General features: G+C 44.5%; 1 protein-coding gene across 4 annotated transcripts in view; it reads right to left on the reverse strand.

The window, feature by feature from the left end:
* Window positions 1–9,749: 9,749 nt before the first annotated feature.
* The window catches only part of LOC121551068 (vesicle transport through interaction with t-SNAREs homolog 1A), a 199,396-nt gene continuing 195,937 nt past the window's right edge, over window positions 9,750–13,208 (reverse strand). For 2 of the 4 annotated variants that reach the window (XM_041863702.1, XM_041863633.1), the window contains one exon: window positions 9,750–11,020. In XM_041863702.1, the coding sequence (XP_041719636.1) occupies window positions 10,927–11,020 (94 nt within the window). In that variant the 3' untranslated portion in view covers window positions 9,750–10,926. The remainder of the gene's footprint in view (window positions 11,021–13,208) is intronic. The other 2 variants (XM_041863908.1, XM_041863766.1) reach the window with 1 other exon arrangement.

Below are 13,208 nucleotides of genomic sequence, written 5' to 3' on the forward strand. Positions count from 1 at the left end.
GGGTCAAACCTGTCGGGTTCCCACAATAAGTTGGGTGAATTTTGGCCCATTCCTCCTGACAGAGCTGGTGTAACTGAGTCAGGTTTGTAGGCCTCCTTGCTCGCACACACTTTTTCAGTTCTGCCCACACATTTTCTATAGGATTGAGGTCAGGGCTTTGTGATGGCAACTCCAATACCTTGACTTTGTTGTCTTTAAGCCATTTTGCCACAACTTTGGAAGTATGCTTGGGGTCATTGTCCATTTGGAGACCCATTTTCAACCAAGCTTTAACTTCCTGACTGATGTCTTGAGATGTTGCTTCAATATATCCACATAATTTTCCTTCCTGATGATGCCATCTATTTTATGAAGTGCACCAGTCCCTCCTGCAGCAAAGCACCCCCACTGCATGATGCTGCCACCCCCGTACTTCACGGTTGGGATGGTGTTCTTTGGCTTGCAAGCACCCCCTTTTTCCTCCAAACATAACGATGGTCATTATGGCCAAACAGTTCTATTTTTGTTTCATCAGACCAGAGGACATTTCTCCAAAAAGTATGATCTTTGTCCCCATGTGCAGTTGCAAACCGTAGTCTGGCTTTTTTATGGCGGTTTTGGATCAGTGGCTTCTTCCTTGCTGAGCAGCCTTTCAGGTTATGTCGATATAGGACTCGTTTTACTGTGTATATATATACTTTTGTACCTATTTCCTCCAGCATCTTCACAAGGTCCTTTGCTGTTGTTCTGGGATTGATTTGCACTTTTCGCACCAAAGTACGTTCATCTCTAGGAGACAGAACGCGTCTCCTTCCTGAGCGGTATGACAGCTGCGTGGTCCCATGGTGTTTATACTTGCGTACTATTGTTTGTACAGATTAACGTGGTACCTTCAGGCGTTTGGAAATTGTTCCCAAGGATGAACCAGACTTGTGAAGGTCTATAATTTTTTCTCTGAGGTCTTGGCTGATTTCTTTTGATTTTCCCATGATGTCAAGCAAAGAGGCACTGAGTTTGAAGGTAGGCCTTGAAATACATCCACAGGTACGCCTCCAATTGACTCAAATGATGTCAATTAGCCTATCAGAAGCTTCTAAAGCCATGACATCCTTTTCTGGAATTTTCCAAGTTGTTTAAAGGCACAGTCAACTTAGTGTATGTAAACTTCTGACCCACTGGAATTGTGATACAGTGAATTATAAGTGAAATAATCTGTTTGTAACAATTGTTGGAAAAATTACTTGTGTCATGCACAAAATAGATGTCCTAACCGACTTGCCAAAACTATAGTTTGTTAACAAGATATTTGTGGAGTGGTTGAAAAACAAATTTTAATGACTCCAACCTAAGTGTATGTAAACCTCCGACTTTAACTGTATAAAACAATGCAGAATTGCCCTCAGAATTTGTTGGGGCCAGCCATGTTTGTAACTTCCATGTTGAAATATGGCATAATTAATCAATTCTGACCCCCACCTACACTGGTCAAGTGAAGGCGTCCAGGGCCCAGAAGGGTTGTCCTGTTTAGCATAAATGAGTGCATGTTTTAATACCTGGAGTCTCAATTATTTGGCTGTGTGTTTGGTTGTCATGGCAGGTTAAGAGAGTGTTGGCCCTTTAAAGACCTTTAGCTAAATGGGATCATAATATTGGCAGCATCATCATGGGTAATAAGTGTGTGATTATGTGTGTGTGTGTGTGTGTGTATAACCTGTTTGCCAAACCTCATAAAATCATTATTTTGAATCATAACTTAAAACATCTCAAATAAGATACTTTTTTTGACAGAGTTCCAGCCTTTTTATTAACCCTCAATATCTGTGGAAATTCTATCTTAACTTATTTTGAAAAATCTTTAACCCACCACTGTCATGCAGAACCTTTCACAGTGTGTTGATGAGTGTGATTATGATGATTAAGTCTCTCTCTCTCTCTCTCTCTCTCTCTCTCTCTCTCTCTCTCTCTCTCTCTCTCTCTCTCTCTCTCTCTCTCTCTCTCTCTCTCTCTCTCTCTCTCTCTCTCTCTCTGTCTCTGTCTCTGTCTCTGTCTCTGTCTCTGTCTCTGTCTCTCTGTCTCTGTCTCTCTCTCTCTCTCTCTCGATTAGAAGTTCCGACGTGGCCTCTGGGATTGGACGATTTCAACATATTTTATTTAACTGCTGTAAGGTCTAATATTCAACAGCTGTGATCTATAGCAGAATTACAATTCTCAGGGTCAAGGAGGGATTCTGCCACGGAAGGGGAGGGTACAATGACTCCTTAGAAAAAAGGAATGATAGAGAGATGAGAAAAGAGAGAGAAAAGGGGGAAGAATCTCACTAGTTGTCTTTAAAAATGAATGAGCAAATGGGTAATCCCAGCCACTGCATCGGAAGGAGAAAAATCAATATTGGCTCTCTGTTCATCTGGGCAGTCAGAAAAATCCTTCAGATCAGCAAAAGTTGTGCATTTTGTTTCCGCCGCTATACAACTCAATAGAGGTGTGTGTGTGTTTTATAATAGCATGTGTGTGTGTCTGTGTGGACGTGTTTAACTACAGTGAGGGAAAAAAGTATTTGATCCCCTGCTGATTTTGTACGTTTGCCCACTGACGAAGACATGATCAGTCTATAATTTTAATGGTAGGTTTATTTGAACAGTGAGACAGAATAAAAAATAAAAAAAATGCATGTCAAAAATGTTATAAATTGATTTGCATTTTAATGAGGGAAATAAGTATTTGACCCCTCTGCAAAACATGACTTAGTACTTGGTGGCAAAACCCTTGCTGGCAATCACAGAGGTCAGACGTTTCTTGTAGTTGGCCACCAGGTTTGCACACATCTCAGGAGGGATTTTGTCCCACTCCTCTTTGCAGATCTTCTCCAAGTCATTCGAGGCTGACGTTTGGCAACTCGAACCATCAGCTCCCTCCACAGATGTTCTATGGGATTAAGGTCTGGAGACTGGCTAGGCCACTCCAGGACCTTAATGTGCTTCTTCTTGAGCCACTCCTTTGTTGCCTTGGCCGTGTGTTTTGGGTCATTGTCATGCTGGAATACCCATCCACAACCCATTTTCAATGCCCTGGCTGAGGGAAGGAGGTTCTCACCCAAGATTTGACGGTACATGGCCCCGTCCATCGTCCCTTTGATGCGGTGAAGTTGTCCTGTCCCCTTAGCAGAAAAAACACCCCCAAAAGCATAATGTTTCCACCTCCATGTTTGACGGTGGGGATGGTGTTCTTGGGGTCATAGGCAGCATTCCTCCTCCTCCAAACACGGCGAGTTGAGTTGATGCCAAAGAGCTCGATTTTGGTCTCATCTGACCACAACACTTTCACCCAGTTCTCCTCTGAATCATTCAGATATTCACTGGCAAACTTCAGACGGGCCTGTATATGTGCTTTCTTGAGCAGGGGGACCTTGCGGGCGCTGCAGGATTTCAGTCCTTCACAGCGTAGTGTGTTACCAATTGTTTTCTTGGTGACTATGGTCCCAGCTGCCTTGAGATCATTGAGAAGATCCTCCCGTGTAGTTCTGGGCTGATTCCTCACCGTTCTCATGATCATTGCAACTCCACGAGGTGAGATCTTGCATGGAGCCCCAGGCCGAGGGAGATTGACAGTTCTTTTATGTTTCTTCCATTTGCGAATAATCGCACCAACTGTTGTCACCTTCTCACCAAGCTGCTTGCCGATGGTCTTGTAGCACATTCCAGCCTTGTGTAGGTCTACAATCTTGTCCCTGACATCCTTGGAGAGCTCTTTGATCTTGTTGTTATTCTGTCTCTCACTGTTCAAATAAACCTACCATTAAAATTATAGACAGATCATTTCTTTGTCAGTGGGAAAACGTACAAAATCAGCAGGGGATCAAATACTTTTTTCCCTCACTGTATACTTGTGGGGACCAGAAGTCCCCACAAGAATAGTAAACCAAGAAAAATTTGACCAACTGAGGACATTTTGTTGGTCCGTCCCCACAAGGTCAAATGCTATTTCTAGAGATTTTAGGGTTAAGGTTAGAATTAGGTTTAGGGTTAGGAGATAGGGTTAGTTTTAGGGTTAGGGTTAGGAGCTAGGGTTAGGTTTAGGGTTACGGTTAGGTTTTAGGGTTAAGGTTAGGGTTAGGTTTGGGGGTTAGGGAAAATAGGATTTTGAATGGGACTGAATTGTATGTCCCCACAAGGTTAGCTGCGCAAGACTGTGTGTGTGTGAGACTGACAGAATGTATGGGTCCATGACTTCAGTTAAAGTATTTTGAATCATGTCTGTGTGAGTTTAAAAACTGACCAATGCCCACAGTTTGAAACCAAATATATTCCTCCTGCATATTACAGCACTGATAAACGAGCATGATATCCACATAAAAGCAAGCAGGCTGGCATTCCTTACTGTGTTAGATGTATCCTACTGTACGAGTGAGGAAAGGGTGGTTGGGGATGTAAGAGGACATCATATAAATTCTGTAACCTTTGAACTCCCCATTCAATTGACCCCTCACTCCAACCTGCAGGGGTCCCCCTCGCTACAATCCAATTCCACTTCCTGCCCTGTGTAGAAAGACAGTCAGACGAGCTCTGTGATTGGACACACCTTCATGAATGTTTAATCACTACCCCCCCCGTCTGTCTAAGGCAGAGGTATCAAGGAGGGGGATGGAGGACAGAGAGAGGAGGAGGGTTCCATTGCCCTTCTAAGGTTGCATGTAACATTGAGACAATACCTTTCTCTCATTCCCGCATCCCATCTTCCTCATCTCCATCCATTATAGTATATCAATGAGCTTATGTTTATGTTTGGACAATCATGCATATGAAATGCCTCACAGATAAAATTCTACCCCCCTTCTCGATCCCAAATCCCCCATCCCATCCCCCTTCCCTTCTTCCTCCATGCTAAGTGATGCCCCCCAGTTCATTAGAGAGCTCTTCAGTAGCCTGTCATAAAGGATGTGCTCCATCAAAGCTGATCGACTCCCCGTTTTCCAGAAAGATGTCGTGGGTTATCACCGTTTGCTCAGATCTCCGGCTACGGGGAACATGAATGGCAGGCCGTCGTTTGAAGACAGTGATTTCTCCACTGATGCCTCCCAGTTGGAAATGTAGAATATTGTCTGGTAAGACACCATATGCAAAGTAAATGACTGTACAGCTTGGAACTAGCACAACAGTCAGGGCCTGCCTTCCAGCAACCTAGTCTGATCCTCCATATCTCCCTCTCGTCTTACCTCTGTCTGTCTCGCTCTCTCTCTCTCAATCCATCTCTACATTACACTGACCAGAATAATACTTTTTGACTCTGAAAAGAGAATGGACAAAAAATGTCCCCATTGACTACTGATTTCAATTTGTCAACATGCTTCTGGGATCTGACATTCACTGTACCACTAAACACATATTCAAATCAATGGACCATAACAAATTACTGCATTTAAATGTTGCAAAAGTATCCAACCATTTACTGCAGCATATTATACATTAATATATCCTAATAGCTATTGGGATCCTAATGAAATTATAAACATTGCATAACGAAACTAGAGGTTAAAAGTACACTAACATTTAAGAGGCCTAATACTGTCTACTGGGTCAATTATATGAAGTCTCCATTATCATGCAAATGGCAGCGCCCGTTACAACTGTATTCCTTTGTAGTTGTAAAGAGATAATTTTAGCTCAAAGGATATGTCAGTATTCTACAGGGAGAGTGATGAGATGGAGAGAGAAAGAGGAAGAGAAGTTTAGTCTGCTTCAGTCCGTGTCTGACCTGGTCTTTGTGTTCAGTGTTCATATTGTAGGAATAGTCCACCTGTGTCGGCGCTTCACTGTGTCGGCGATGAGGTACACATAATAGAGGGTAATACAAACATTGGATTTGACTGCGGTTTAGCTGTGGGTAAAATGGAAACTTGCAGGCTCCGCCTTCCCTTCTTCCTGAAGTGTCAGGTTGTTTTTCCGGTGATGAATAAAGGACAGAACGAGAGGGGCGGAGGAGGGAAGACGACAGCAAGTTATGACAGGGCATCTTTGTTGTTGAAATGCAATACTGCTTTAATGACAACACAAACGTTCTTCACATCTACAGAAATCACAAAATGTCTCGGAAAAAAACTAAAGAGCCCCAGAAAAGTATGAAAAGCAACATCGTGTTGAGTTCAGCTACATTGACCTGATCATCAAGATATTAGACGAACACTATGGATGGACATTTCGGACATCGACCGAACCATGCATACACAACAAATAAACCAACAGCACTCGCCATTGCACTATTCCGGCTCCATCTTTCGCCCACAAGCACAATGGTAGGCCCTCTAGACATGGCTGTAGCTTTGTGACCTTCCACAGAGAATAGGGTTATTGTCATGTCTCCATAAACACCATTAAAATAAACAACAGTGTTGGTGGTAAAAAAAAAGAAGAAAGAAACCATTCTACTTGGACTGGTGGTGTGTACAAAAGGGGGAACATACTGTAGCTCTCTCTCTACTATCATATAATAAAAGGAGGACTAGGGGGTTTCTCCAGCACGTGTGACAGTGGAGATGGATGTGTGTGTAATGTATTTTGTCTATGTATGTGTTTGTGCGGACAGTCGAAAGAGAGGTAGATTCATCCGTATTGTCAAACGGTGTCATTGTGGATTTCGGCTCGCTGGTCTGCGGGCGGATGTGCGTCCCTCACAGCGGAGACTCTCTGGGAGATAAAACGTCTGCCTCCCATCGTGATCCCACTGTTGGAGCTGTTTAGCTATCCCGTTTAAGGTCCGTCCATCAGAGGAACAACGGCTCAAACGCTCCCTGTCACAATTCCTGTCCGCCTAAACGGCTGACAAACGGCAGGATTTTGTACCGGAAGGGGACGCCGCTGAGAAGTTTGCTTGTCTGGGGAACAATTCTCCCCTTTTACCTGTTTTCGAGAGGACCCCTGGTTTGTGTATCAAACACCAGGAGATGTAGGCTTAACCTGCATTGTGGTTGAAAGGGTTCTCGGTAGGGCTATTTTTTCAAATGTGGCATACACCTACAGTGGGGAGAACAAGTATTTGATACACTGCCGATTTTGCAGGTTTTCCTACTTACAAAGCATGTAGAGGTCTGTCATTTTTATCATAGGTACACTTCAACTGTGAGAGACGGAATCTAAAACAAAAATCCAGAAAATCACATTGTATGATTTTTAAGTAATTAATTTGCATTTTATTGCATGACATAAATGCAAATTAATTACTTAAAAAAATAAAAAACTCTCTCTTTGTCTGTATGAAGCCCACACACCTTTAGCCATTTAAGGAGGGTTAACACTGGGCTTAATTCAATATTAAAAGGTGTCTGTACCTGCTGCTATTGTTGCCCCTTGGAGCAAGTTTTCATCTTTCTCTCTGTGGCAAGACGCTTGTCGAAAACCAAATCAGTCACAAAGAAGAGAAAGGGGTAATGAATAATCTATTTCATATTCTAAAGGCACACGCTGCTCTGAGGGAGAGAAGGAGAGAGAGAGAGAGAGAGAGAGAGAGAGGGAAGGAAGGAAGGAGGGAGATGTGGAGAGATATTAGAGGGCTGGGAAAAAAAGGAAGGATGGGCAGGCAAAAAGAAGGAGAGAACAAGAGAAAGGAGACAGAAAAAGCAGATGATACCAGGCGTCTGCCAAGCCAAGGAATCACATGGCAGATGATACCAGGCGTCTGCCAAGCCAAGGAATCACATGGCAGATGATACCAGGTGTCTGCCAAGCCAAGGAATCACATGGCAGATGATACCAGGCGTCTGCCAAGCCAAGGAATCACATGGCAGATGATACCAGGTGTCTGCCAAGCCAAGGAATCACATGGCAGATGATACCAGGTGTCTGCCAAGCCAAGGAATCACATGACAGATGATACCAGGCATCTGCCAAGCCAAGGAATCACCTGACAGATGATACCAGGTGTCTGCCAAGCCAAGGATTCACATGACAGATGATACCAGGCGTCTGCCAAGCCAAGGAATCACATGACAGATGATACCAGGCGTCTGCCAAGCCAAGGAATCACATGACAGATGATATCAGGTGTCTGCCAAGCCAAGGAATCACATGACAGATGATACCAGGCGTCTGCCAAGCCAAGGAATCACCTGACAGATGATACCAGGTGTCTGCCAAGCCAAGGAATCACATGACAGATGATACCAGGCGTCTGCCAAGCCAAGGAATCACATGACAGATGATACCAGGCGTCTGCCAAGCCAAGGAATCACATGACAGATGATACCAGGCGTCTGCCAAGCCAAGGAATCACATGACAGATGATACCAGGTGTCTGCCAAGCCAAGGAATCACATGACAGATGATACCAGGCGTCTGCCAAGCCAAGAAATCACATGACAGATGATACCAGGCGTCTGCCAAGCCAAGGAATCACATGACAGATGATACCAGGCGTCTGCCAAGCCAAGGAATCACATGACAGGCCTCCTGTTTAAATAATACCCCCACCCGTCTAAACAAATCATTAGCCCTCCCTCTTCTATCTAAAGTTGTTTAATGCCATTTCTTAATGAACATAATAGCCAGAAATAATAATGAAAGAAAATATAAACATCTAAACGGAGGCCAGGCAGAGTTGACAGCGACGCTCAATTATTTCCTTGTCAAGTGTGTCTGTTTTTAATGAGGCCCTGTGGGACTGACGGCTGTCAGTCAGCCCTGACTTTTTGACACCATTACAACTTCAAATAGAGCCGCGCTCGCTGCCTGCTGCAGCCACGCTGCACGGTGGAAGGGAGGCAGCAGCAGTGCTACAACTCAGCTCATCCTGACAGGCTGGGAGAGGGAGAGGGAGGAAGAGAGGGTGAGGGAAGAGGGAGGAGGGGTGGGGGTGAGGAAGAAAGGAGGGAGGGACCGAGGAGAGAGGACGAGCACACGCAGGCACACCAGATAGGTACACACAATAATCAGTTATTTTTCTCATATACACCAACCTCCATGTATAGACTCTCATACACACCTCCACCTGTTTTTCCTTTTGATGGAAAAACCAATCACACCGGTGATTATCTGATGAGGTTTGTCCAACTGGCAGGGATTTCTCCCCCCTTATTTCCTCTCCTTCTTATCCTCTTTTTTCATTATTCCTCAACTTAATGATAACTCGGCCACGGGTTGGCCCACATGGGATGGAGGGGGAGACACTATTTTGTTGGCCATTAATTTGAACCTTTGAAGCCACCGGGCGGCGGGGAGGCGGTGGTGGAGAAAGGCCCCCCCCCCCACCAAGCCCGCTTCCAAAATAATACAATCGGCTAGGCCTGAAACGGAATAGCAAATGGCCTCTCTCTCGTGTTGCTGCACAGAGGCAGGTGGCCGTCTGGCCTGAGCCAGGCAGAGACCACCGGCCTACTGTCTGTCCGTCTGTCTGTCTGGAGGAGGTGGACGTGGCGGGTACCTGTGTACGTTTTAATGAGAGTATGTTTCTGTGTGAGTGTAATGTGTTTGCTACAGGGCTAATGAGAGCATCATTCAGCCATAATGACGGGACACTAAAATGCCCCTCAACAGTCCCTTTGCAGTGCCTCTTGGATTTTGCACATAAAACACAACAATCTTACTCTGTCCACCTACAGTAGAATGGCTTTCCCTTTCCAAACTGGACTGAAACACACATAGTATTGGGAGTTGGTAAAATGAGCATGCTACATCATGTCAGCTTGAAGCGGTTTGGGTTAAAGACTACATAAAAATTATTATCATTACAATTTAGATAGGACAACATAGCAATATCACTTAAATAAAAAATGAGTTAAGTCTGAATTCACACAAAATCAAAGCAATCCATGTTTGAACTGGTCCTGGACAGATACGTACTATACATGTCATGTGATTCGCTGGCCAAAGACGATTGGTCTGCGTCAGGTTACGTTTACAATAGACTTCATAAAATGTACACTTGCTATCACATACTCTAATGATAATCAAAGATAATAATAATCAATTCTCAAACAATGTATATAAATAAATATTAACAGAATTACTGATAATATGAAAAACCTAAAAACCTTTTTAACTCTACGTACATTTATGTAGATTTGCCAGTTAGTGCAGTATGTCACCTACTATGATCAATTCTCTATTAATGTCTTGTCTGTACAAACAAAAGATCATGGAGTCTGGACAATGTTGAGATCCCATACAGTCAGATACCAATGATATGTATGAGTGAGTAATGTGAAGAGGATGGATAAAGCAAATCCTGGGTCTCCTTCCTTAAGCTAAAACAGAAGCAAACCTTTTCATGCGAATACATCTTCCATTTACGAATGTATATCTCATATTTGGGCCCAACCGTGTGGAAAGAGGTGACTCTGACTGCCACCTCTTATTTGAAGGTACTGTCCTTTGTGCCTGGAGGCTGTGTGTGAATGTGAATGCATATAGTAAGTCCCCATGTTAATCAGAGTTGAGTCTAGCGTTTAATATACTAGATGTATTGAAAGATGGTCTGACAAACAGGGAGAGAAAAGCCCTGCGTACCGATATGCACGCACTCGCACGCACGCACACACACACACGCGCTCACACACACACACACACGCACGCTCACACACACATACAAATGGGACTGCGGACACCTTAGGTTAGACCATGGAAGTAGCGAATAAACAACACTAGCATGTTCTATATCTTTGAACTTGACTAGACTCTTTGAATCCCCCATAGGCTCTCGCTACCCAGGGAAAAGATGGATCTCCCATGCAAACACAGTCCAGTGACAACAACACCCTGAATAATATCAATAACAATAGAAAGAACTGTGGGGGCGAGAGAGAGAGAGAGAGATAGAGAGACCCCTGTCAGGGTCTGGAAAGAGTGATTCATTGGAACCATTTGTCCTAATTACTCCAGAGCAATGCTTTGTCGCTATTAATCACGCGTGGTGTGTGTGTGTGTGTGTGTGTGATGGAGTGTGTTTGTGTGAGCATTGGGTAGATCAGCGCCCTCGCACATTGAAATAGATAGCCAGGATGATGGTGATGAGGATGATGGCGCCGAGGACGAAGACCAGGACTCTGTTCTGGATAATTCTGCACACACAGAGAGAGAGAGAGAGAGAGAGAGAGAGAGAGAGAGACACAGAGAGAGAGAGGGGACGAGAGAGACAGAGAGACAGAGAGGGATAGAGAGAGAGAGAGAGAGAGACAGAGAGAGAGAGAAAGAAAGAAAGAGAAAGAGAAAGAGAGAGGGAAAAGAGGGAAAGACAGGGTTAGACAGGGGTCACAGTAGTCTGTTTGAATCCACAGAGACATCTGAAACACGCCCAAACATGTATGCATTTATGTGCAACAAAATGACCAGTCCTCATGTTTAATGGGTACTATGAGGGCCTCATACAAGGTTATTTACTGTTCACACACACTGACAAGACTGCTATTCAAAAGGGACACACACTCCACACACGTAAACGCAAGCTCGCACACATGATGAACAGCGCCGGAAGAAGATGGCTGCCGTTTTACAGCCCTCTAACCAATTGTACTATTATGTGTGTTTTTCCGCGTTATTTGTAATTTATTTTGTACATAATGTTTCTGCCATCGTCTCTTATAACCAAAGAGAGCTTCTGGATATCAGGACAGCGATTACTCACCTCGCGTTGGACGAACACTTTTTCTTCAACGAGGCGTTCGCGAAGGATATTCTACAGACTCCCGACAAGGCCCAGATCCCCGTCATTCGCGTGAGGAAGAGACGGAGATATCGTGGGCGCAGATCCGGGTGCCTTGTAAGGATACGACGGCGAACGAGTAAACTGCCTCTCCCATCAATCCTATTAGCCAACGTTCAAGCTTTGGAGAATAAAATGGACGATTTAAGATTACGGTTATCCTACCAACGGGACATTAAAAACTGTAATATCTTATGTTTCACGGAGTCGTGGCTGAGCGACGACAATGATAACATTCAGCTAGCAGGCTATACGCTACATCGGCAGGACAGAACGGCAGACTCGGGTAAGACGAGGGGTGGCGGTCTCTGTATATTTGTAAACAACAGCTGGTGCACAAAATCAAATACTAAGGAAGTCTCAAGGTTTTGCTCGCCTGAGGTAGAGTATCTTATGATAAGCTGTAGACCACACTATTTACCAAGAGAGTTTTCATCTATATTTTTCATAGCTGTCTATTTACCACCACAAACCAATGCTGGCATTAAGATTGCACTGAATGAGTTGTACAAGGCCATTAATCAACAGGAAAACGCTCATCCAGATGCAGCGCTCCTAGTAGCAGGGGACTTTAATGCAGGGAAACTTAAATCCGTTCTACCTAATTTCTACCAGCATGTTAAATGTGCAACCAGAGGGGAAAAAACTCTAGACCACCTTTACTCCACACACAGAGACGCATACAAAGCTCTCCCTCGCCCTCCATTTGGCAAATCTGACCATAACTCTATCCTCCTGATTCCTGCTTATAAGCAAAAACTGAAGCAGGAAGCACCAGTGATTCGGCTAATAAAAAAGTGGTCAGATGACGCAGATGCTAAGCTACAGGACTGTTTTGCTAGCACAGACTGGAACATGTTCCGGGATTCTTCAGACAGCATTGAGGAGTACACCACATCAGTCACTGGCTTCATCAATAAGTGCATCGATGATGTCGTCCCCACAGTGACCGTACGTACATACCCCAACCAGAAGCCATGGATTACAGGAAACATCCGCACTGAGCTAAAGGGTAGAGCTGCCGCTTTCAAGGAACGGGACTCTAACCCGGACGCTTATAAGAAATCCCGCTATGACCTCCGACGAACCATCAAACAGGCAAAGAGTCAATACAGGTCTAAGATTGAATCATACTACACTGGCTCTGACGCTCGTCGGATGTGGCAGGGCTTGAAAACTATTACAAACTACAAAGGGAAGCACAGCCGCGAGCTGCCCAGTGACACAAGCCTACCAGACGAGCTAAACCACTTCTATGCTCGCTTCGAGGCAAGCAACACTGAAGCATGCATGAGAGCACCAGCTGTTCCGGACGACTATGTGATCACGCTCTCCGTAGCCGATGTGAGTAAGACTTTTAAGCAGGTCAACATTCACAAGGCCGCAGGGCCAGACGGATTACCAGGACGTGTACTCCGAGCATGTGCTGACCAACTGGCAAGTGTCTTCACTGACATTTTCAACATGTCCCTGACTGAGTCTGTAATACCAACATGTTTCAAGCAGACCACCATAGTCCCTGTGCCCAAGAACTCTAAGATAACCTG

This window comes from Coregonus clupeaformis, unplaced genomic scaffold (assembly GCF_020615455.1).
Source record: "Coregonus clupeaformis isolate EN_2021a unplaced genomic scaffold, ASM2061545v1 scaf0086, whole genome shotgun sequence".
Classification (NCBI taxonomy): Eukaryota; Metazoa; Chordata; class Actinopteri; order Salmoniformes; family Salmonidae; genus Coregonus; species Coregonus clupeaformis.